The sequence below is a fragment of the Melospiza melodia genome, chromosome Z, assembly GCF_035770615.1.
Source record: "Melospiza melodia melodia isolate bMelMel2 chromosome Z, bMelMel2.pri, whole genome shotgun sequence".
Taxonomy (NCBI): Eukaryota; Metazoa; Chordata; class Aves; order Passeriformes; family Passerellidae; genus Melospiza; species Melospiza melodia.
This window is the reverse complement of record NC_086226.1, coordinates 20,504,644-20,530,341: the sequence shown is the minus strand read 5'-3', so window position 1 is coordinate 20,530,341 and position 25,698 is coordinate 20,504,644. Positions and strand designations below refer to the sequence as shown.

At 35.6% G+C, this 25,698-nt stretch overlaps 1 protein-coding gene and 1 long non-coding RNA gene across 4 annotated transcripts in view; one reads left to right on the top strand and one right to left on the bottom strand.

Moving 5' to 3' along the window:
* Positions 1-25,698, top strand: part of RASA1 (RAS p21 protein activator 1) — a 48,116-nt gene that overhangs the window by 21,191 nt on the left and 1,227 nt on the right. For all 3 annotated transcript variants that reach the window (XM_063181501.1, XM_063181503.1, XM_063181502.1), the window contains 15 exons: positions 2,148-2,268; positions 7,507-7,663; positions 8,479-8,566; positions 10,668-10,745; positions 11,812-11,969; positions 12,255-12,331; positions 16,189-16,361; positions 16,610-16,769; positions 16,952-17,094; positions 17,835-17,950; positions 19,057-19,143; positions 21,499-21,566; positions 23,151-23,239; positions 24,049-24,126; positions 25,244-25,378. In XM_063181501.1, the coding sequence (XP_063037571.1) occupies positions 2,148-2,268; positions 7,507-7,663; positions 8,479-8,566; positions 10,668-10,745; positions 11,812-11,969; positions 12,255-12,331; positions 16,189-16,361; positions 16,610-16,769; positions 16,952-17,094; positions 17,835-17,950; positions 19,057-19,143; positions 21,499-21,566; positions 23,151-23,239; positions 24,049-24,126; positions 25,244-25,378 (1,728 nt within the window). The remainder of the gene's footprint in view (positions 1-2,147; positions 2,269-7,506; positions 7,664-8,478; positions 8,567-10,667; positions 10,746-11,811; positions 11,970-12,254; positions 12,332-16,188; positions 16,362-16,609; positions 16,770-16,951; positions 17,095-17,834; positions 17,951-19,056; positions 19,144-21,498; positions 21,567-23,150; positions 23,240-24,048; positions 24,127-25,243; positions 25,379-25,698) is intronic.
* Positions 2,545-14,590, bottom strand: LOC134432616 (uncharacterized). Its single transcript, XR_010031371.1, has 3 exons — positions 14,118-14,590; positions 8,756-8,907; positions 2,545-6,429 (listed from the first exon to the last, which is right to left on the bottom strand). It is a non-coding gene; the product is annotated as an uncharacterized LOC134432616 (long non-coding RNA).

Genomic DNA, 25,698 nt, shown 5'->3' with positions numbered 1-25,698 from the left:
TGCTGCTACCAATTTTGGTGTGAACTCAGCTTTCTTGAACATGTACCAGAACAATTTAGAGTAGTACCGTGTTATGCATAATTCCCTTTCCCTCTGGAAAGCACTTAACGAATATACATGTAATTTGCTGTGGTGGGTTGACCCTAGTGACTGCTAACCACCTGTACCTTTGTTTGCTCATTCTCTATTCTTGTGGAATGGGGCAAAAGCAAAAAGCTCCTGGGTTAAGATAAATACTGTTTTATAAGCAAAGGAAAGGGTGATACAAAGGCAACACTCAGCACCTCTCACAAGTAGGCTAATGCCCAGATGTTCTCTGAGACCTCCGTGTGCCCCCATGCTTATTGCTGATCATGATGTTACATGACAGGGAGTATCTCTCTAATAAATTGGCATCGCCTGTCCTGGCTATCTCTGTTCCCAGCATATTGTCTAGCAAGCCATCTTACTGAGGAAGGGGGCAGAGAGGGAAATGGAGAAAGTCTTGAGGCTATACAGGTACTGATCAACAAAAGCCAGAACACTATGCTATGTTACCAATACCATTACAGTCACAAAACCAAAACACAGCACCTTAGGCACTGCCATGGCAGAAGTTAAGTCCATCCGTGTGGGACGAGTATGTTAGCATAGCCAACTGTTCACAGCCCAGTCCTCCAATGAATGACTCAGCTGTTCACATCTCATTTTCTGTAAGTATCAACAGGTGTAACTGGTGTGTTTCACTAAGAGATACATTCCTTGTTATTGCAATCTTTCCTATTGTGTTGTGTCCTTGGTGCTTCCCCATTCTTTCCTGCTGTTAACTTGTGCTGAGTAATGTGCTTGGGTCAGAAAGCGAGTAAGAATTCTGAGACTGCTCCTTGGAAAATTTAATTACTAACTTTTTTTATTTTTTCTCTTAATAATGGCAATAAGTCTTCATTTTAGCTTTTCACATACATGAAACTTACAGTTTCTATATTAATCAACTCTTTATTGACTCATTTTCCATGTGAGAGTACTTCAGATTCTTTTAACCTAGCCAGATGCACTTGTGACTTTATTTGAAAATGTAGTGCTCAGTGGTGCAGTTAATGTTCAGCTTCACCTCCCTTCCATACTCTGTGCTTTTGAGGGGGAGAAAAGAATTCAAGAGTTTTGCATCATTTCAAAGTCAATCTGGTGGAATTCCTGTGTCTGATATGCTGTTTACTTAAAAGTATTTGCCACTAGATGTCTTCTTTTGTGCACTACTCCTTGTGCACTTAAGTTAAAAACATTATCTTGATAGATAATCATGTTATGTTATGTTATCATCTCATAACATATGGATATAGCTTCCTTTGTAGGTCCTGTAATTCCTATTAGTATTACCAAATTATTTTTCATCTTGCTGTTGTTTTGATCAAAATAATAATTCTTACAGATATATGCACAGGAAGAAATGTAGAATATTATGTAAGAATCAGTGCATATGTCTTTTCATCTCAGCGATGTCCTTACTACTTTATAGTCTTGCTTTTCTTGGGTTTTTTTATGGCTAAAGAACTTTTGTTCATCAGCTTACTTAGTAAAGTCAGACCTGGCTTGGTCATATTTATTACTTGCATTTCTAGATACTACCCTTTATTGTGTGAATTTATCAGTTTTTCTATTTCCTGTTTCTTCCTTTCTTCTCTTGTCCTGAATTCTGCTCAGTTACAACATGTGAGTTGTAAAGAGATTAATGGGGGACTGTGCCACTTTGAGTCGGTTTTAATTATGATCTGCACCATTTTTGTTGCTTCAGAGTTTATCCATGATATGTCAGGCCTCTGAGCTTTGGTAGAAGACAGTTACAAGCTAGATAAATCTTCAATGACTAGCATAAGTTTTAACACAGTGAAATCACCGTGAAACATCATGTTTTTTGTTTTTACATGGAGAAGACTTACTTTGTAGAAGATTGTCTGTATTGAAAACCCCTATTTTCTTTCAGTTTGGAAAATATGGAGAGTTATAATACATTTCTAGCATGTGTATTGTATGAAAAATGAATGCTTTAGTTAAATGCATGAGAGAACAATAGTAATGAGTTAGGTAGCATTCAGTAAGATGATCCTGATTGCAACTTCATAGTTGGCAATTTCTGAACTTAAAGTATGTTTTTCTGACATGTTTTCTAGCACCAAGAACAAGTGCTTAATGATACAGTGGACGGAAAAGAAATCTACAATACAATTCGTCGGAAAACAAAGGATGCTTTTTATAAAAATATTGTCAAAAAAGGTTATCTTCTGAAAAAAAGTGAGTTATGTTTGCCTCTATTATTCCTTTAAAGGAAAACAAAAAGCAAATGAGGATCATAGAATCATGCAGTATCTTAAACTGGCCGGGAGTCATAAAGATCATGCGCAGGTCTGCTGAAAACTAAACCACATGACTAAGAGCATTATCTGGACACTCCTTAAACCCTGACAGGCTGTGAGCATTTCCTGCATACCCTTTTCTAAGGACCAGCTTTTGCTGTCAGCAAACTATTTACAAGCACGAACGGAGACAGGACAATCTGAACCAGTGTTGTGAGCTGTTTATTTCACACATCAGTCTCAGTACATTGTTAGGACAATGGAGACAGTACGTTCACAGCTCTGTGATTCAAATGGAATGCTAAAGAAACATCACGTTACACGGTAGCATAAAGCCATCTCACCTTAGGTTTCAGCTAATCACACATAGAGCAAAACATATTGATAATAATTCTATCCAATCATGAAACACACGTAAGGGTAGTTAACACAATAGGGACTTGTTTTCTAACACAATAGCTCGTTGATGAGAGACAAAGCACAGAAACTCATTCATACTAACCTTCTAAAGATATACATTAAATAACCTTGTTGCAACCTATAAGGACAGATCCCAGGAGCTTATTGTTCTACTTCTCACGTGTGCTCTACTGCTTAGAAAACTTTTCCCTGTATTAGCAGTGTTTACCAGTCTGCTGTCTGAGGCCTGCTTTTTTAACCACTTTCTCAAAACTCTTTAATTTTATAAATCCAAACAATTCCCCCTCTCTGTTGACAATTCCCCCTCTCTGTCTGACTTCGCCGCACACACTGAAGTATGCAGGGTATTACTATCAATATCAATACTAGAACACTTAATACATAAAGACTTATCTTGCAAAGTTGCTTTAGCTAAGGTGCAAAGCTCCATTCTTGAAACAAATCATCTAGCTAGGAACTGTCATCTTGTTTAATTTGAGCTGTCAAATCTTTCAGTTTTTGTATGCTTTTGTGAATGGATTCAGAATGGTCAGACAAATTCATACAACACAGTCCTTCAAATTCTTCACAACTATGCCTTTGTGCCAGTAAAAGAAAATCAGTTGTTACTCTGTTTTGAAGAGTAGCATGTCTAACACTATCAAACTCGGTTAACATATCATTAATTGCAGAGGATGTGGCATTAGCTTGCTTGTTCAGCCAGCATCTAACTCGATCTAATTGTTTCAATGCCACTGCAGAAGCTAATTGGGGTAAAAACAAACCTGCTGAAACTCTTCTGGCAGCTTTCTAAGGCTAAAATCACTCTGACAGTTCTCTTCATAATGAGGAACAGCTTTCCTTCTCTTTTGTTTCTTTTTCATAACTGCTTTGGCAGTGGGTGCAATTATAGTGAGCATTCTAATGCTTCAAGGGCCACCTTCAAGGTGTGCTGGAATGCCTTGCTAAGATCTATCTCTACAAATGAACCAGTCCTTTTTTGGCAATTGCCGTAGATATTGATCAACCTCAGAAAGCACATCTCAACTGTTTGAAAAATTACACTAAAAACTCAAATTTCTATATGCGAAATAATGGGTAGTAACATTGTACTTTGGGGGATCACCTTTTTGCTAGGCACTAGCTATGGAAGTAAAGCAAAAATCTATGGTTAGAGAGCTAAAGATTTCTAATTGTTGAGGTTCAGATGCTGCCTTGGGAAATTTTTTGGACCAAACATTCCAATTCAATGAGGTATTGTTTTCATTGTCAATTCTACTTGGCTTACCATTGGATTGTTTTTGACAGAAGGCAGTTCTTTTACTGGCACACCAACAAGACAGGTTGAAAAAGGCTTTTCTGGTTCTGAGTTAGACAAACATATAGTATCTGAGCCGGCTGCCTTGGCTAAGGTCACTCACACATTTGTTTTTGGTTGTTCCACAGGCAAATCTGCATGACAAAAAACAATTAAAATCCACCAATACTAACATACAACTTGCATTTGCTCTATCTTTTTCATGAAAGTAGACTCTAAGTCAGTTTTTACTGTCTTTGCTTGTACAATTTTAGAACACACAGTTTCTTTATCACAAAACTTCTTTTAATCTCTCTTTTCTATGCATCTTACACTCTCTTCCAAACAAATTTCAAAAATTTTCACATTCTTGGAACATAATGAAAAGTCTGAACAGGCTCCTTGACACTGCAAGAGTTTATTTTTACTCGGAGGGACGGAAGGCTGTTTTCAACTGCAGGGATGCTGGAAGGCTTGGAAGACATAGAGGATGCAACACTGTCTACAGAGTCTGGAGATACACCCAATAAATTCTCTGAGAGGGACGCAGACTCTATTTTACTTGGATTTAAAGAGTCTGGGCAGGATACTTTGTTTTGTGAGTTAGAACTGTCTTGGTTAGTATCAGTTTGTGTAAAACACTCCATCAAAGCTCTGGAGGCAGGTATAAGTACATTTAGACTTTCATCTTTTTTGAGGGAGAACAAGTTAGAGATTTTGTAGTTTATCTGATCTTAAAAATCAAAGGTAAAAGCAGACTGTAAATTTATATTTTGAGTATTTGCTTTCACTCAGATGAGTAAATTTTTAAGCTCAGTTTTTGAGATGTCTGAATGCCCTTTTTCCTGTAACATTGTCTCAAGCTGGTAAAAGACGTTTCATTCTGTTTTAGATAGATGATTTCTTATTTTCGTCACTTAGGTGCTCTCTAGAAAAGGATTACTTACAAACACATCAGCTGCAGGCTACGAGGGGGATGGTATAGTCTTCTTGATTAATACCTGGGTCTCCGGCGGCTGAGATTTTCCACGATTTTCTTTTTTATTCTAGTCTACTTTCCTCACACGGGGCACCATTTTGCTGTCAGCAAACTATTTACAAGCACGAACGGAGATGGGACAATCTGAATCAGTGTCGTGAGCTGTTTATTTCACACATCAGTCTCAGTACATTGTTAGGACAATGGAGACAGTACGTTCGCAGCTCTATGATTCAAATGGAATGCTAAAGAAACATCACGTTACACGGTAGCATAAAGCCATCTCACCTTAGGTTTCAGCTAATCACACATAGAGCAAAACATATTGACAATAATTCTATCCAATCATATGAAACACACGTAAGGGTAGTTAACACAATAGGGACTTGTTTTCTAACACAATAGCTCGTTGATGAGAGACAAAGCACAGAAACTCATTCATACTAACCTTCTAAAGATATACATTAAATAACCTTGTTTCAACCTATAAAGACAAATCACAAGAGCTTATTGTTCTATTTCTCACTTGTGCTCTACTGCTTAGAAAACTTTTCCCTGTATTAGTGTTCACAAGTCTGCTGTCTGAGGCCTGCTTTTTTAACCTCTTTCTCAAAACTCTCTAATTTTATAAATCCCAACAATAGCCATCTCCTCAGTGAAGAACTTTTTCCTAAGGTCTAATCTGAAATTTCCCTGCATCAACTTTGTTCCATTTCCTTGTGCCCAAGTGTTGGTCACTAGAGGGCAGAGATCAACACCTTCTAGCTGAGTTTAATGAATTTAGCAGTACTAGAAAGGGAGAAATTGAAGCGGGCAAAAGGTTCTAGAAAGTGTGTAAGGAGTGTGAAGGATCTCTTTCCTTAAGTAGTAGATGAGTAGGACAGTGCGATACATGAAATTACATGCAGTATGAAAATTTAGGTTGAAAGTTCTGAAAAAATCAGCACAGCATAGAAACTAGGCATCCTTGTCAAAGGTAGCATTCAAAATCATGAAATGAAATATATTTTCATAAAGTGCTTGTATTTAATGTTGAAGTCACTAAGTTCTAGCTGATAGAGGTTTGAGAGAGCTAGAATAGTGTAAATCTGTACATTCACTGCAGAAAACAGTTGGTTTAGTTTTGTTATTCCAAGTCAGGTTGTATGTTTTCAATCTTAAATTTAATATGCGCAGTCTGCCATACAAAGGTTATAGTGACTTTTTAGGGTTCTAATGCTAACACAGCATAGCATGCAATAAGCACATTAAAAGCTGACAGCTTGACTTATTTCAGTGTAACCTTCAGTATTACCTTGAAGAGTTTCCATTGAACAAGTCTTTGAAGTTTTGAGGAAGCTGGTCCCTTGCCGAGTGTTATATTTCTACTTTTTGGAAAAATCAGCATTAATGGATGCAGAAAAACGGTATCAATAACAAGATTTCTGCAAATGACAAGAAGGATAATTTACAGGTGGTAATCTGGATAGTGACCAAATGCAAGAAAGAAGGTATGAGTTTACATATAGCCTAATACAAGAGACATTAAAAAACCCCAAACCACTCCAAACTATACCGTCTGAACCGAAAAAGGGAAGCATCTCATTTATTGAGAAGGTTTATTCTGAGAGGTGTAGAGAGATGCAATGGAATAAGGAATGAAAGGGGAATGGCTTGGAAAAAATAGGCTAAAAGAGGCAAATTAGAATACAGTCTTGTAGAAGGATGCACATAGTGTTAATGGACTAAATGGAATAAAATCACTCTTCCACCTAGGAGTCATAGTATAATAAATGAGTGTTAAATTTGTATTTTGAAATCAATTTTGCTACTAGTTTATTGAGACCCCAGTGGATTTATGATGATTGAAATGTGAAATAAAGGCTGAAAGTTTTTTCTAAACGGTGCTCTGATTTAAGCATTAATTTGTTGCAGAATGTTCCTAATCCACTGTAATTCAAAGAACCTTTCTCTGCAGCAAGTGGAACCTGCCAAATTCTTACATATGGTTGTGCTTGCAGGTTGATTCTGATTTAAGTTTGCATATAAAATATTTCCATTTCTGTTCTTCAGCTGTATGTTGTAAGGTATTGTAATGCAATCAATGGTCAGAGTTTAGGAGCAGCTTTCTAATGTTGAGTCCATTTTTTAAAAAAAAAATCTAATGAATGGGGTCCACATTGTCGCTATTTGCAATCTGTATAGATACAGGCATAACACTGAGAGGAGCTCATTGTTGGGGCAACTCATATGCGCTTTCATAATATTGTTGAAAACACTGAGGATGTTTGAAGAATCTTTTGCAACTCTACCTGCATCTGTGAAGAGGATCTGGTTTTAGTTACATGTTGTATAAAACAGAATGCGTATACTGATGTTATAACTCAAGTGTGATTATCTGTACATTGTTCTTCTCTTTGGAATTTGACAGAAGCTTTACTGCCCTCTTCTGTTTTCTTAATTTACAAAATTTACATGTTGTTTTAGACAGTATTATAACTATTTGCTTGATTCTTGTGCAGGTAAAGGAAAGAGATGGAAAAACTTGTACTTTATATTAGAGGGAAATGATGCCCAGCTTATTTATTTTGAAAGTGAAAAACGAGCCACAAAACCCAAAGGACTAATAGACCTTAGTGTGTGTTCTGTCTATGGAGTACATGACAGTTTATTTGGCAGGTAGGACATTGGGGTTTTTTTAATCCTATTGCACCAAGAGTTAATGAGATAAAGAATTTTTGTAAATTCGAAAAGTTCTACATTATTTTGGTAAGTATTTGAAAGCTAACTTTGTTAGAAGTCTGTGGGTTCTTTTCTGTTTAAAAACAAGTACTTTGTTTGTATTATACTACTTCATATAAGTAAACATCCTCAAAGATTGTTTTTGCACAATTACTATACTCAGAGTTACTTACACACTCAAGTGTTTTGAGTATGATCTAGTACACATCTTACTGGTCATAAGAGCTGTGGGACACATTCATATAGGGGATTCCTTAGGTTAATACTGTTTCTTGAAAGAAAAATCCTTTATGTATGATTAACTGGTTGTGAAAAAATGCTGAACTTCCACTGCTTTTAAACTCTCTAGGAATAGAGAGTTCACAAGTGTTTTGAGATGGCTGTTTTTTTTGCCTTAACTGTAAGCCAGCATACGTGCTTGTTCAGTACACACCATTCTAAAAATGTGTCAGTGTTCTGAAGCAGGTTGCATGTACTGTAGTTTTCTTAAAATGACACAATACATTCAAAACCAAAATGCAGTTTTTGAAGATCTGATAAATCTTGTTGGAAGTCTTTCTCTTTCCATTTGTGATGGTAACATGTAGATGAACAAACATTGATGCAGTTATTCAATGCATCTTACAGACAAACAGGAGAAATCTGTTACTTCAGTGTAAACTTTGTTTTGGCACAGATTAAGTGAAGGTGTCTGTTAATGTGTGAAGATTAATTAAACTTAATTTTTGTTTTTCTTTTTTTTTATTTTTAAGGCCAAACTGTTTTCAGATAGTAGTTCAGCACTTTAGTGAAGAGCATTACATCTTTTACTTTGCAGGCGAAACTCCAGAGCAAGCACAGGTGAGAGCTTTTATTTGCTACGTGTAAAAAAAGTAACTTTAAATCTTGTGTTGTTCAGTGATGTTCCCTTCTGAAGCAGGAAGCAAATATATCTCAAATATTTAGTCGTTACACAGCAGGTGTTAAAATTAACTGGTAGCAGATCTCTGAGGGGGAAGGTTGGTGCTGAAAATCCAGCACCTGTATTACCTGTTCTTCAGGGTTTTGGTTTTGACAAATTCCAGTCAGGCCCCATGTGCAGAACTTCCATTACTTTCTGTTACCTCTTTCTGGAGAACATACATGGTTTTTGACATAGTTCAATTCAGAAGAAAAAATTTACTCTCCAGGTCTTTTCCATGCTATAAAACACAGTACAGTAAGTTAGAGTTTTACTTCAGAGTGAAATAAATAAAATGCTAATGCATGTATGTGTGACCAAAGTGCATAGAACTGTCTTTTCCAGTCATTTGCCATGTATATAAACTGGTAGTTGTACATAGTCTTTGGCCCTGATGGTGCACAGAGTAAGATTTTCTGGGTTTATGTGGTGTCTTTAGTTACTAGCTCTCTTAACAGTTATGTTCACTGATTAGGAATTGTGGGATAGAAGCTTACTTCAGAGAAATTATTTTACCAGTAGATTGTATCTAAAATGATAGAGTGTTCTTGTTTAAGTTTTAAGCTCTGCAAGTTCACAGCTCTGATGTATGCATTGCATTAGAAGTTAAGGTTTGCATTTGATGTTATTTGAATGACATGAAAGCTTTTTAGAGCACTCATAACAGACTGTATTCACCAGAGCATGAAGTCTATATATTATTTTTTATGTTCTGTGTATAAAGGAAAGCACAGATTTTCTTTTTAAATTAATGCCAATTATTAAAAATTGTTAATGCAAATTGTTAAATTTGGAGAGATGACATAAGAATTATGTAGTGGAATTCATCATACAATTGTCAGTGTATTGACTTTGAGAGACAGTATGCTGTATCATAATTGAGAATATATAAATTAAATTCCATGCTTCTTAATTTTTGTCATATCTGTAAAATCTTTTGTTTTCAAAAAAGTAAAGTAATTAAGAATGTGTAGAAGATAGAATGTCCTGTTTTGTTTCCTGAACATTTGGTTTAATTTGATTTTGAAACTGCTTAACAAGCTGTTCACTGTGTTTATACAGAACACAGTTGTTTCAGATTTCTTTATAATATGGTTTTGGCCCAGAAAACTTTACAAAGAGATAACAAAGCTGAGAAAACTCAGCTTTCTTTACTTCTATCATTTCATAGAAAAATAGAACCTTGGTGGGGTGTAGCTGAAAGCTTTTCCTTGGAAGGAGTTGAAAACTGAAGCCTAACTCACAAAACTGAGAATAGATGCAGTACGTATTTCTGTATTTTTAAGATGCGGAAGATGCTGTGAAGAATGAGTGAAGCAGTATTGTGGGGGTTTTAACGACATTGTTAAACAGTACTTTGAGAGTAGATAGCATATCTTTGAGGTACTGACTGAAGAGAAGACTGTTGGTCAAAATCTAAATTTTGTGCTTTGCAAGAAATGTACAGGATTTAATGGTTGGGAAGACAGTAACTAGTGAATGAGGCTATAATACGTCTTCCACCTTCCGAAGACAAACTGGCGAATGTTGAATATATGCTCTGTATTTCTCTGTTAATTGTTCAGTCTTTGTTTGAAGTATACAGTGTTATGACTGCCATATGGGACTACTGGAGAGAATAATCAGACCTGTTTGGCTTGTTGAATGCAATTTTCTCAGAAGTAAACAACTTTTTCTTAATTTTATATACAATTTGTAACTTCTTGTAGTATCACTGCACTGGGAAATTGGCAAAGGTCACACTGTATATCCATTAGTAATGCTTGATAATACTGAAAGAGAAGATGGTTCAGATTTGCAAATTCTTTATGACGTTTTGCTTAGTAATGATAATAAATTTGCTTTAATATTCAGTCTTTCATACTGTGGAATTACAGAAAACTTAGGTTATGCCAAGCTAAAGGGAAAATTCAGATACTTTATACAGATATGTCTGTTCCACTGCAAGAAGCTGTATCTGACTTGGTTTTCGTTACATTCTTCTGCATCCTTCTCTCTTAGGATTGGATGAAAGCTCTGCAGGTGTTTTGCAGTTTAAGAAAATCCAGTCCAGGAACATCAAATAAACGTCTGCGTCAGGTGAAGCTGATATTGTGGGGTTGGAGGTGCATGTGGAGGAGTATTTTGCCTCCTCTGTGCAAAATGATATTAATAAGTCTCAGGATTTTTCCATTCAACAGTAGCAAATCCTAAATAAAAGTCTAAAGAAGTCAGCAGCTTTTTGAATATGCCTCACATGGGAAATTAAAAAAATTCATACAACATGTGAACAAAAAATGTGAAAAAAAATTATATTACACATACATAAAATACCCATTATTTACATTTTAGTTACATGTAAATACATGTTATTTAACTAATGATACTCATTTTATGTAACAAATACATGCTGAGCCAAGCTTGTGTCTTAATTTCTCTTGGTGTCTTGAAAATACATGCCAGAATTTCTTCAGAGAGAGAGGCCAATCTGTCTTAAATAGCTATGTCTGTAATGATTGGAGCATAACAGGGAAATACTTTAAGAATTTCTGATATTATTTAATCTAAGGAGCATTGAATGTCGTTGCTTGTTACAGGCAGTAGAGAATGGAATAAAACGGTGAGTAAAAAGTAATAAACCACAACTGTTTGGTTGTGAACATTAAAGAAATTTGGATACTTCTAAATAAATGAACTAAATTAGGTGAATTTACAGATAAAGTGACAGGTGCAGTTGGGAGCTTCAGGGTGCAAAAGCCAAACAAAAAGGGAATTCTTTTCTTCAAGAAGCAAAGACAGTGTTTATCTGCATAGAAGAATACAATATAATGTGTTGCACAAGAGAATTTCTGTTGGGAAAGCACCAAACAATAATCCACGGTATTTGGAATTGTTCATGGTTCTTACTCAAAGTGCCAGTCTTCCATTTCAGTAACTCCAAGATGTCTTAAAAACATGGGCCTGAATATTTGTTTTCACTAGTTATTTGAGTTAGTCTTACTTTGTTCCTTGTGCTTCTTAAAATGTTCCAATACATTTGGTCTGTACTGTTCTAATAAGGAGTTTGGTATTCAGTATTCACATTAGCCTCTGCATAGAGGATTAAAATAATTCATTAATGTGCTTTGTATTTCAGCAACAAAAAATAAATTTTTGTTTTTTTCAGGTCAGCAGTCTCATTTTGCATGTAGAAGAAGCTCATACACTCCCAGTAAAGCATTTTACAAATCCATATTGTAACATCTACCTGAACAGTGTCCAAGTAGCAAAAACACACATCAGGGAAGGACAGAACCCTGTGTGGTCTGAAGAATTTGTCTTTGAGTAAGTTTTAATTATCTTGAATTAGTGAATTTCACTTTCAGTTTGTGTTGGATTTAAGATTCTTAACACTTGTTTATAATTTTACAGTATTTTAAAAAATACTGTATATGTGCTTATACAGCAGCAATTTCAGACAAATTCTGCATGGGCAGAATTTTCTGTAGGTACTTATGTTTGCTTATTTAAGTCACTGATAATGATAACTGGGGATTGAAATGAAATTAGGAAAAGCTTAAATGCCAGCCATGTATAGTATTAATTAAGGCTCTCTCTCTTTACTCCTAGTGATCTTTCATCTGATATTAATAGATTTGAGATAAGTCTTAGTAACAAAACAAAGAAAAGTAAAGATCCAGATATATGTAAGTATTTTTTGGTAAAAGATGCTTATACATTACAACAATGGATACTTTGTGTGGTTATCATTGCTTTTGTTAAGGGTTGTCACAAGAGAATTAAGTAGGCTTTTATGTTCACCATGCTGCCTGTGTATGTTTTTGATGTCTGGTACTGGTTTTCCATTAATGTTTTTATAATGAGAACTTTCACTGATTTTAGTCATAAAATGCACTGTCCTGTATGGCTGACATAGTTTTGCTGCTATGGTAACTACTGCTAGATAATGAATGTGCTTATCAAAAAGCAAGAGCAAAGAGAAATTTTCTTTATTAGTCTGCTCCATAAAATGTTAAGTTCCATGGAATCTGACTACATGGAATTTCTTTTCAGGTTTTTGATTGCTTCCTGTGAGACAGGGAAAGATGCAATTCTTTATTAAAAAAATTTATCTTGGCAGCTTCTGAAGAAGCCTTTCCTTTTTTTCTTTCCATTTTACCGCATCTGTTTTTTTCCCTTATTACCACACTTTGGCTTAAATCTGAGGTTATCTTAGTATCACTTTGAATGGAAAAGGATCTGTATTTTCTTCTTGTATTAGCCAGATCAGTGCTTCTTTAATGTGGCTTTCTGTTCCAGTAAAAAAAGAAGAGTTTGAAGAGTGTGAATTTGAAGCTGTTAGGTAGAATTTTTTTCTAGGTCAGGTGTCTTCCTACACAATAATTTTAGGTTTCTTTTTCTTTTTTTGTAGTTTCCCCCCCCTCCCCCTTTCACTGTATCTTGTTTCCCAATATACTTGTTCTGGTGCAGATTCAGCCCTGTGCCCCCTGTTTGCTCCTTGCAGGGCAGGATGGCTCTCCATGTCCTCTTGACATTTGTTCCAGGATTTTTTTCTATTATGTTCCAAGCTGTCTGTTCCAAGTCAGTCAGAGTATATATAATCTAGTGCAATTGTTTTCACTTTGCATATATTGTGTTACTGGTCTGTAACTTACACCAGAGCTAATTTACTGATTTTTGGTTTTCTGGGGTTTATTAAGATCTGTAGGGAAACCTTAGCCAAAGTAGGTATTTACAACTCATTTTGCATGGTCTTGCAGAACCTGATTCAATTTCAGATCTCTTTCTCCTTCTCTCACTAGAAAAGTTTCTGCATAGCAGGAGGAATAAAGGTACATTCTCTCTGACAGACTAAGGAGCTATAAATGCAGTTGTGGACTTGGTCTTGAATTCATTTGAGCTGGAAAACTGATTACCTGTCTAAGCCTTGGCTAGGAAAAGAACCTTAAAAGGGTAGTTCTTGAGAGGGATACTTCAGTAGTTTCTTTGAAAGTATTTTTGTAGTTTCCTCCTTTCTGTCCTGATTAAGGAGATGCTGTTAGTTTTGTGCATTCAGGTGATGGAAGGCTTCGTGTTCTAGTTCAGGAGCAGGATTGGCTGAATTTCTTTACTGCAGTTATCTACACTCTTACAGCATAAGCATAATCCAGCATAACTCTTTCATTTTGATATAAAGATTACACTAAATCAACTTGAATGAACATACACCTCTGCTTACATCCTGAGCCCTATGAAGTATGTGAAATTCATTGGGGTAAAATGAGTTAAACCACATTTTCTCTGACATACATTGTGTTGCACTGCCAGAATAAACCTGTAACTCTTCAAAAGCAAGATAACTGGTTCCTTTCCTTAACCAATCATCTTTCCTTTCCTTTTCAGCCACAGATGTTACTTGTGGAATGCTATGAAGTGGCAGTCCTGTACAGCTGATGCTATTCATCTTGCCAGTTATTAATTGGGTTAACTCACCTTTTCTGCTTGCTTTTCCTTCCATCTAATGCAGATTAAAGGTCCAAAATGTAATTGTTGGATTCACTGCTTTGTTCCTTCATTGTAACACACAAAACCTAAATACCAAAGTAACACATGAATGAAGACTATCTTTTTCAGTATTTTAAAATATTTCCTGAGTTTTCTGGTCATTACATTGAAGTTTGTCTATTATGAATGTTCTGTAGTTACTTTGGATTTTTTTAAGCATTCCACATAGTCAGAAATTATACTAAACAGTTCAGCAACAATTGCATCAATTATATTAACTTTTTTTTTTCTGTTTCTCTAACTGTAAATTACTTAAGGACTTACTCAAATAAATATATAATATGGCTTGAAAAATCCAAAGTCCTAGAATTTACTAGTAGACTTTCGTCTGTTACTATTGACAGTTGAATTTGTAGGTTTCAAAGGACAATACCATAAGGTGTTGACCTGGAGATTCTGGTTTGGTTTTGCACTGCGGTGGTTAATTTCAAATTAATTCATATTGATAGAAATCTCTTACTGAAAGGGGCCTACCAATTCAATGTAACATTATAAACAGGAAAAAAGTCTTCCTACTTCAAAGTAATTTAATATAAATTTTGATAATTATTCTGCAGTCCTTGTACAGATATTTGGTATGATTTTTTTTTAAATCAAAGTCAAGTCATATTATTTATATTATAGCTATGAAGTGCTAGAATAACCACAGGGAAAAACTAAATCATCAGCTTATTCTAGTAGTTCATTCACCATTTGTCTGACTGTGGTACATTGTGCTTTATATGTGCAAGCAAATAAGAAGAAGAGCACATTGCTTAGTTGTGGATACTGAGTTTTGATGCCAGGGAGAAGTATGATAAGAAAGTAAATTTATTATGTAGGCTTATCACATTCCATCTGCACTGGTGATAAATAGCAGGTGGTGATGGGTTGTTTTTCATGCTGACTGATATAAATGCATGAACTTTTATTAGTTCATCAGCTCCAAAGACTATGAAATAGGCAGCAGGATTGTCCTGAATGAGGCATTATAAATATAATCTACTTCTGTTCCAGTATTAAATATTATCCTGCTATGTATTGCAACACTGGGACAATCTGCTGGAACTGTGGACGGTGTGTACTGGCTTTGCAGAAATGTAAAAAAAATAAGCTCTTGGTTTTATGGACTTTTTTGTTTTTTTCATGTGTGGAAAGTAAAAGCAAATAACCTTTCTCATGGAAAGAGAAGGTGTTTGACTGAGAGGGGCAGACTGGTAGGCTAAATGTAAAACTACTTGTGGACTCCTCTTGGAGCATGGTGAGTGTTTCAGAGGCACATTGTTGTGCCTGCCTCTGCAAGTGCCTGGCCCTTTCTTTGTGGGTAACACCCCTCCACTAGGGAGCACATTCCTGCTCTTGATGGGCCTGTCTTCCCCCCCAGCTGCTGTAGCTGGCTAGCCAGCTGCTGCACCAGACTTCTGCTGCAGTACAGGTCATTGCTTGGCAATTTTAGTGTAGCATCATCACCAGTTAATGATTTGGCTATTCTTGAGCTGACTTTCATTATCTAGTCAGCAAGTACTTGGGAACACTTTTTTTAACGTAATATGCATAAACTGTTACTTAGAGTAGAGTTATTATAAAAGTAAAACATATGTCAGTGTTTGGGAATACTATAGGAGCACTCTTAATCATAAACAGGAGCAGATCCTGATCATGGTGTCAGTGCAAGGCTGGAAAGGGAGTAGTGAACTCTAAAGATTTAACCTGTATTTTAGTTTCTGCTATCTGGATTTGCATCCTACTTGGGTGTTACAAGGAAAGCCATGTCAGTATTCATGTGGCATTTTTTTACAGATTGCCATGTATTTTTTCTTCAGCTTACAGGACACTGTTAAGCCATTGAAGAGAGAATGAATCCATTCATATATTGATAAAAAACTTTTTGTTTACTCTTGCTGGTATTTTTTTCCTGAAATAAGATGATATGTTAAAAATAAAACCATTTTTTATTTAATAGTAGCATTTATTTTGGTGGAGATAACCTACCTGAACAATGCTTCTTTTTTCTTTTAAGTGTTCATGCGTTGCCAATTAAGCCGATTACAAAAAGGACATGCAACAGATGAGTGGTTTCAACTCAGTTCCTATGTACCATTAAAGGGTATTGAGCCAGGATCTTTGCGCGTTCGAGCGCGATATTCCATGGAGAAGATCATGCCAGAAGAAGAATACAGTGAGTTTAAAGAGGTATGAACTTAAGTTTAACCATCCATTTATCTGGTTTATCTGTCAAAACTAGTATTTTTCAGTAGTTGAGAGGGATCTCAGTAACACCGGTCGCTGTAAATCAAATAATATTTTTAAGTGACAGCTATGTGTATATATATATATATATATATATATATATATATGTGTGTGTGTGTGTGTAGTATTTTTCCAAAACTGTTATATCTAAGGAGAAATTTCTAAATATTTTAAATTTGTTTTTCTTTCAGCTTATACTCCAGAAAGAACTTCATGTAGTCTATGCCTTATCACATGTTTGTGGACAGGATAGAACACTGTTGGCTGGCATTTTACTGAAGATTTTTCTTCATGAAAAGCTTGAGTCCTTGTTGTTACGAACACTAAATGACAGGGAGATAAGCATGGAAGGTACTGCACTAAATCCCACAAAAATTTACTGGAATTCTGGACAGGTGGGGAGGAAAGGGTTTGGGTGCTATCTTTTTTTTCTCCTCCTTTAGTTGCAGCTTATGTCAAAGAGTAATCATGTTCTTCCTCTCTTTTTCGTGTCTCCTTTTTTCAGTTTTTCTCTTTCCAATTTCTTTTTTCAGATGAAGCTACTACCTTGTTCCGTGCCACCACTTTAGCAAGCACACTTATGGAACAGTATATGAAAGCCACAGCAACAAGTTTCGTTCATCATGCGCTGAAAGACTCCATATTAAAGATCATGGAGAGCAAGCAGTCCTGTGAGGTGATACCTTAAACTGTGTTTTTAAACATTTTGGTTTGTTGACCCAATAATCCACTGGTTATTAACTATTGTGTTTACATTAAATATTAGTTGGAGAGACATTTAATACTTTTTTTAGAACTAGACATTTTTACATCAGAAATACAGAAACTGAATTAATTAAGAGATGTTTTTATATGTTTTCCTGGATTTTGGCTTCAAACATTATTATGAATAATGTAAGTAAAACTTACTAAGTTTTATAATCAAAATTTCTTTTAATCATTTAGCAGGGATTCTGCAGCTGTTACTGAATGTCCTAATCTAGGTAACTCTTGTTGCACTCAAGATATTGTAGAAATCAGGATCTGAACTTCTGTTTTAATTGTAAAATTCCATATTAAATGCTTGTTACTGATCCTGAAACTCTTTTAAAAATGACCCTCCTAACTCCTGTGTTTCACTTTAACTTCACTGTGGAAAAGATAGGAGTCATCAGAAATTTGCATTGAGAGAGATAAAAAGATGAAAAAATGGCGAATATCCAAGCTGATAAAAGCCACATATATATATTAGAACTTAAAACTGTTGCTTCACACTCCCTGACAACTTATTGAAACATTATTGATTTCTGTAAGAGACTTGTACGACTGCACAATATTTCATTTGCTTTGAAACACTACTCAGTGTGTAATATTCAGAAAAAAAAAAAAAAAAGTAGTTCTAGATACAAGAATAAACATATTCTTTTTCTGTTTTAGTTAAATCCCTCGAAGTTAGAAAAAAATGAAGATGTAAACACTAATTTGGCACATCTGCTCAGTATACTTTCAGAATTGGTAGAGAAGATATTCATGGCTGCAGAGATACTGCCCCCGTAAGTTTGCACTTTTCTGTTCAGATTTATATTTGAAAACTTGTGTTTCCATGAATAACATTGTACATTAAAATTATGTTCTTACTGATTTATCCTAATGTTGCTGTATAGAAACAGAGAAAAATAGATGGGGGAAAGTAACACTTCTGGCAATTAATAGTGTTTTACAAAAGCCTCTGGCTGGCACATTTGGTTTTCTTTTAAAGGAGAAACTACAAGACTTGAGATCAGGGACAAAATAGTAATAAAATAGTTAATTTCATATTTTTACAGAAAAGTAGAAGACGGTGGTAGTTAGCGGACAGTGATGTCTATTTGTTAGTCTTCCTCCTCTGAGATAGAGATGGAATTATTAACAGCATATTAATGATACCATTCTATGCCTCTTTTTGTCTGCTAGGGAAATGCAGAGGCTATTTCTCCCCTGCTTCTTTTAATTGATAAACTAACTTATTTTCACACCTCAGATTTGAATCCTCTAATATAAAGTGGATAATACAGAGTTTCCTTTCATAGTGTCATTAGCTTTTAAAGTATATGAAACCCTCAGTTTTGAGTCATTGCAGTAGCACGGAATTTTCTTTTGTGTTAGTGCTGGCAAGGTTAGCATTGAAAATTGCAGTCCTTTTAAGTATATGATGCAGTGATCAGCATTTTCTGAAATACACCACAAATGTCCTTTTATTTTTCTTTCATGGGAGAGAACTATTGCTGTGGTGCTTAACTTTCTTTTTTCACTGTATGTCATGTATGGAAAGAAAAACTTTTGTTTAGTTAAGAGAGAAACAAAAAGAAAATTCAACCATCAAAGCGGTCTTTTTTCAAAAAGGGAATACTACTTAAGCAAACAGTTACAAAACATTTAATTCACATCTGAATGATCACAGAATAGGTTTTCCTTTTGAAAACAACTTTTAAAATACAATTCTTATAAATTTGTTAACTTTAACTAAGAGGTAATTTATAATTTAAAGATTTGTCTAAGTTATTAATATAAAGTTGATAATAGTTCTGCATCAAGTAGGAGGTTGGTCTAAGTCCTTTCCGACCTGCTTTTTTGATTCTGTAAGTTTAATGGAAGGAGTAATTGGCTACTATTTCTGCAGGACATTGAGGTATATTTATGGGTGCCTGCAGAAGTCTGTTCAAAACAAATGGCCAGCTAACACTACCATGAGAACCAGGGTTGTTAGGTAAGTTGCTTGTCAACCTTATTCTGGAAATTTTTCTTTGAAGCCTTGTTGGAGACGTACTTCAGTATGCTTATCTATTTCTTTCAGTGACAAAACTGTATGAACTTACAAAGGTTACTGCAGTGCTTAAGATATTTATGATAATGAAGCACAATGTCCCAGTTAAAGGTTGAGCTTGCTGGATTCTTGGTCTTGTTCTTAGAGCCTTGTCAAAATAAAATGATAGAGTATAGAGGTCAGTATAGCTTTACCTAATGGTTTTCAGTTTGAATTTACAGTACTACAGGCCCAATCATTGAAATATTGAAATATTCTGGAGCTCCTCTGAAAATGCTGCTGGAGGTTACAGAACCTGGCTCTTCTGAACTCACACCAGCCACCAAAACTCCAGTCTACATTATTAAACCAGCACAATACAAAACTAACTCTAACTGTTCATTGCCAGGGCAGGTCAAACAAAAACCTTTGACAAAGCTGCAGTCTTGACACTTTTTTCTAAACGTGGCAGGGATTTTAAGGGTATCCGAGCCTCAGCTTTTCTTTTCCTGGTGTCAAGCAGTTGTATGGTTAGTTAAGGTTAATCTCCCATGGAGGGATCTTTCAGAGTATTTGTCTTCGGCTTGTATTTATCGTTTTGACACCAGAAGCCTTATGTGTTTCATTCTGTGAAGTGGCATTGCCTTCAAATGGAGACTGCTCCTACTTGAGAGCTTCTTTTACTCTGAAGGGCTAAGCTGCTGGAGGGCTGTAAAGGTCAGTAGTGAATTCCCTTTCTCTGGCTGTTCCTCCCCAGGTCCAATCTCTGGCTGTTCCTCCCCAGCTCCAGAGAGGACCATGTGGCTTTCCTTAGTGAACACGCAGCTCACTTTGTTTTCCCAGTAGTCTCCACTGGATGCTAAAATATTTTGTCACTTGCTTTTGTGGTGTTCCATTTTCACAAGTAGATACTAGAGATTTTTCTTTGGAGTGCAGTTTCACCGCCTTCAGTGATGTTTATTACCTTCCATTGTGCTATTTTTGGTTTAAGAATGATTCAATATTCAGAGCCAGATGGACAGTTTTTGATATCTGGGTATCTCTTCTCTATTGTATCAGTCATAATGTGCTACCATTTCTGTCTGGTTTAAAACTCTATTATAGATATTTGCTCGTTCCTAATTTAGGCAGGTTGACAAAGGTAAGGAATATTAGATCTTCCCTATCAGCAGGGTCTCTGCTAGATGTGTACCTTGTTGGCCTTCAATTTTGGGCACTTTTTTAAAAGAGTGACTGGTGTATGTGCCAAGACTTCAAAATTAATTACTGACTTGTAGCTTTGAATTCTCACCACAAAAATTATTTTAGCTTAACCTCTTGCCGAGAACTGTTTTCTTACCAGCCCATAACTGGTATTTCTTAAAGATACATGTATGGTGGAACATACTAGGTATCTTGGACTTACAAGAAGGTGCATCAACATCACTATATTTGTCTCTTTAAAGAAACGTGGACTAACTGTGTACTTAACAACAGGCAAAGTTCCCTTCCTCCTTTCATTACAAGTCAGGCTCTGATATTGCTGTGGTGAAATCCAGCCTGCTGGTGGTGTCCAAGGATAAAATTACAGATATTTTAGATTGACTTAATTGGTCTGTATGTCACTTCATTATACAACAATTAGCTGGAGTTGAGGTTAACGTGAGTGGTGATTTTTACTTCTGGTATTAACAGGAAAATAGATTTTTCTCATGCTGCTGAAACCTATTCTGGGTTCCTGCTGTAAGAATTCCTAGTTCTGCAGTTAGAACAGACCATTCTTTTTCCAGCTTTTAAAATGGCAGCAATTCTTTCATAGTGGCAAGCAGCAGATCCCTCATTTTGCTATTGAAGTGTAGATTGTCAGGATAAATGATCAGCTGAAGCTGACCTAAAGGTGTGTTCTGACAAGAGAGATCTTTTTGCTCATCCACTCCTGTTCTCCAGCTTACAGTGGCCTGGGGAAGTGGCTGGCTGTGAGATGGATGCAGTAGCAGACAGTGGAGACGTTTTTGGGAGGTCAGAGACCAAGGGTGGGTCCTTTTTGAGACAAGCATGGTCAGGGATTGGCTTCATAATTACTTGGCAATTAATTTCCTCCTACATGATTAAACAGTTCATTCACCTTTACTGGGAAATCAGTGTGCCTCTCTTTGAGATTTCATTGCAGTTCCTAGAATCGTAGCATGATGATCTTGATTTATATTTTTACATAGCACAGGCTAGTTTCTTGGTGATTGTCTCAACAAGATGCCACATTGTCTTTATTACTGAAAGACTACAGAATTTTACTTGTATTTTCTAATGGTTTTGAAAAAACACAATTTTATTTCATTTCAGTGGCTTTGTTTTTCTTCGACTGATTTGTCCTGCTATCCTGAATCCAAGGATGTTTAATATCATCTCAGGTGACTATGTGCTTCAGATCAAATCTATATTTTATGCAGCAGGAGACATGAAATCACTGTAGCATCTGATGTAGCAAAATAGGAAGTTTTTTTGAATGCTGTGTTTCAAATCAAGTTATCCACATCATTTGGCTAACTTCTTCTTAGGGTATAGGCTTTTCACCCTCAAAGGCTTGATTGCAGATACCCGCAGTATAATTTAAAGTAAAAAAAAGACATCTACTGTGATATTTAATAATAAAATTTTGAGTCAAGTCTAGCAATGTTTAATGTATTTTAGCACTGTGAAAAATGTAACTATGGGAACTTCAGACATCACTTTGAATACAGTGCAATGACAGAGTTAATAGCTGAATGCAGTGGTATTTCTGAAATGTACAAGATTTATAAAGTTGGTTTGTGTCTACAGAGCTTGGAATACATTGGTGCACCTAGAAAATTTTTCTTGAATAATTTGAATATCCTGCTTAGATGGCTTCCAGCCATTAAATACAGTAGATCTTAGATATAGAATCTTTAAGATGAGAAAGGGATGGCCTTCAAAAAGGCTGAAAAATAGGAAATATAGGAGAAAATAAAAAAATCCAGTTCAGAAGAGCTTTTTTTGTTATTCAAAGACAGTTTTTAAGATAATGTGGCTTGTTTTCTTATCATCAGTCTTTAAACTATTAAATAAGAAGGATTGTGTCAGACAAAGTTCCTTTCTCTCACAGAGCAATCATTCCTGTATACGCTTTGGAGAAAGCATTTGAGAAATATGACCTGGAACAAGTGATAATTTCTTTGGCATTCTATTATCTTTGTGTGGTTTGCAAGTTAGGTACCCTCCTAACTTGGGTTGCCATGTGACTGCAGGTGTAAAGAACTACTTAAAAATTTTGAGTAATGCCTTTTGAGCTTGTCCATTACAATCGTGCTGAGTTACCTCCAGCTAGTATTCTCGACTACTGTTAAGGGAAACTTACAGACCATAGAATCCTAAAACCCTATCAGTGGAATGTTTTCAACCAGGCCATTTACCTTAACTGGAGGGAAAAGTAATTTTCTTGGTAACATCACTTGTTGGAAAAATTCTGACTTCAGTGTTTAATGTGAAGTGTTTATAGTCACAGTCATTACAGACTGGAGTTTCATAGAAATACAGGCTATGATCACATGTAACATTGACTTTGTTTTCCTGCTGTCAGTAACTTGTCAGTGCTCACTTATGTGGGATGTGGGTTTAAGCAGATAAGAAAAATGTAAACTTTTTTTTTTTAAATTTCAAAGGTAAATATTTTAACAAGTTTCAGCAAAACTCAAGTTTTGAGCAAATGGTTATCATTTCTCCTAACTCTTAGTAACATTTATTTTGCCTTCTTGGTCTGTGCTACTGTTACAGAAAATAAGATTATCAGATTAACATGGCTTTTAGACATTACAAAAGCAATATATTTTACTTTACCAAGTGATATCTTTCAGATGCAGTTGTTTTATATTTTAAAAATCAATAAAAATATGCATGGGAAAAGAATTTATTTGCATGTTACTGCTGTTAATTTTAAATCGAATGGCCAGTGATTATCTACTGTGCATTCCTGCCAGATTCTCCTTCCCCCACTGCTGCAAGAACACTGACGCTGGTCGCCAAGTCTGTGCAGAATCTAGCAAATCTGGTTGAATTTGGAGCAAAGGTGAATATAATTTTACATACAGAGAACATCCTACAGAGAACTGTGTTTCCAGTATACCTTTCATATGTTCCTGTTCAACGCATGCAAAAAATCTGTTGCTATTTTCTCATGCAGAACCTATGACTTCCTCTTCTTTACTTTGACCGTGCATTTATCACTTGTTAGATTGGTGTTTTCTGTGGTAGAGCACTTCAAAGCTGTCCTGTTTATACTATCATACTGCTAGACATAATGAAAACTGTAAGTCAAGTGTATTTATTGCACTAATAAGCCCAAGCTTTCAATGAAGTTTCTATTAAGACATTAAGAGAATGCCAGCAGTGACTGGTCTCAATTTCCAGGCTGAAATATTGCTAAAAGTACATCTGTTGATTTAAGCATAATTAACATGACTTCAGGCTGGTGTGAGAAGGCTGTTTCTCTGACACACAGAACTTGGAATGTAAGAGTTAATGACAAAACATGAAAGAAAGCACTTGTTCCTGATGATACCTCTGAACACAGAGCATCTATTCACTGCAAGCAGGTATTTAGAGACAATCACCTTGATACAAATTTCTGTCTGTATGCATGTATAAGAAGAATTCTGAATCACAGGTTGTCTATCTTCTGAATACAAGAAAACCAAATTCTGTAGTCTTTTGACTGCCAGCACACTAGACATTAGAAATACACTAGAAAAAAGATATTATTATTTTTATTTACATAGTCGTTTTGCAGTGTCATTTGCCTGACTGCACTGTGTTCATCTCAGATGTGACAATTATCTTGGCAATGATTTGTTAATGAATACTTTTAAAAATTACTAGGAGCCATATATGGAAGGGGTAAATCCATTCATCAAGAGCAACAAACATCGCATGATCATGTTCTTGGATGAGCTTGGGGTAAGTGGTTAAAAAAATATTTGCTGAAGTTACATAGCAGAATTGTAAATTAAAATTTTTTACACCTCTTATTAACTAGCTCAGTAATGCATCAGCTGCCACATAGTTTTGAATGCTTTTATCTGTTTTTTAATACTTATTTAAAAATTGCTGGTCTGTCATATGGAATTAAAACCATCAATTACCTGCGCAAGATTTTATTAATTTAGTGCCTCTGTAAATGTGAGAAGCTGAAATTTCTGGTTTTTAAACCAGAAATTTTTATATATAACATGGTTTTAATCAGAGACTGAAAGTAATTTTTCTTTAAAAAATAGGTTGAATTTCAGTTAGAACTGGCAAAAGCTTCACTCCGTGCATTCTACATATTGTAGTTTGAAAGTGAAATGCTGTCACTCTGTTCTTATGAAACGTGACTATTTTGTGGGTGTGATTGCTGTAACAGGAGTTAGGTCATGTTTTATATGTAAGTATTTTAAATGCAGTAATTAATTTTAAAAAGTGAGATGAAAAAAAATATGCTAAGCATCCTGAATTAATAATTTTAAGAAGTATCCTAGAAGATATCTCAGAACACTTAAAAAAAAAAGGGTGGCATGTGGGTAGGTTTCAGATGTCATCCTTTTGTGATTAAATCACAACTTCTGCATATTATGATACATCAGTTTTCTTTAAATGACAGATTTTACATGAGGTCTCTGATAACTGTTGGTTTGAAAATACCTGTTGGATTATTCGGCTGTTTTAATTGCAGCATTACTGGTTTATCATCAGTTTAATGAATTACTTGACAGATAACAGCAGATTTTGCTGAATTTTGTTGCTTTTCTCTCATTTAGATTTAAAAAACCCTAAATGGATGGATTTTCCCTTCATTTAGAGGGTTTGAGTATCAAAATGCTGTAGGTTTCTGGTGAGCTCAAAGGTAGAGCAACACCAGATCTTGTAGTAAGAATTCTCCTAGCACTACAAATTGCAGCATCCTCACAAAACACATGCCTGTGAAGAGAAGAAAATAAACAGATAATAAATAATAGAAGGGTGGACTGGAGGTTTAGCTGGAAAGACCAAAGTTGGACTTGGCACCCTAAATCTGCTGTCTTCTACTTTGTTGAAGAATGTTCCTGAGCTCCCAGACACTGCAGAGCACTCCCGAACTGACCTCTCCCGTGACCTGGCAGCTTTGCATGAGATCTGTGTGGCACACTCAGATGAGCTACGGACACTCAGCAATGAACGAGGGGTGATGCAGGTGAGTTAACAGAAATCGTAGGTCATGGGTGCTGAGTCCTGAATTATTCCTCCATACTGACGGATTCTTTTGTGGTATTTCTGTTAGCAGTATGATGTTGTATTTCACCATGGGGTTATTAGCTGTGAAGGAAATACTTAATCCATAGTTTTGTTCTTCCATGCAACAAAACCAACTAGCTTTGGGTGTTTTATTTTATTTAAGTTTCTGGAGGAAGCCTTAAATCCACAAAATTACTGTCTCCTGACAGACTCTCTCGGTCTTAAGTTTTCAGATCTGGATTTTTTTTTTCAGTTGAGAACCAAATTCACTATCTTTAG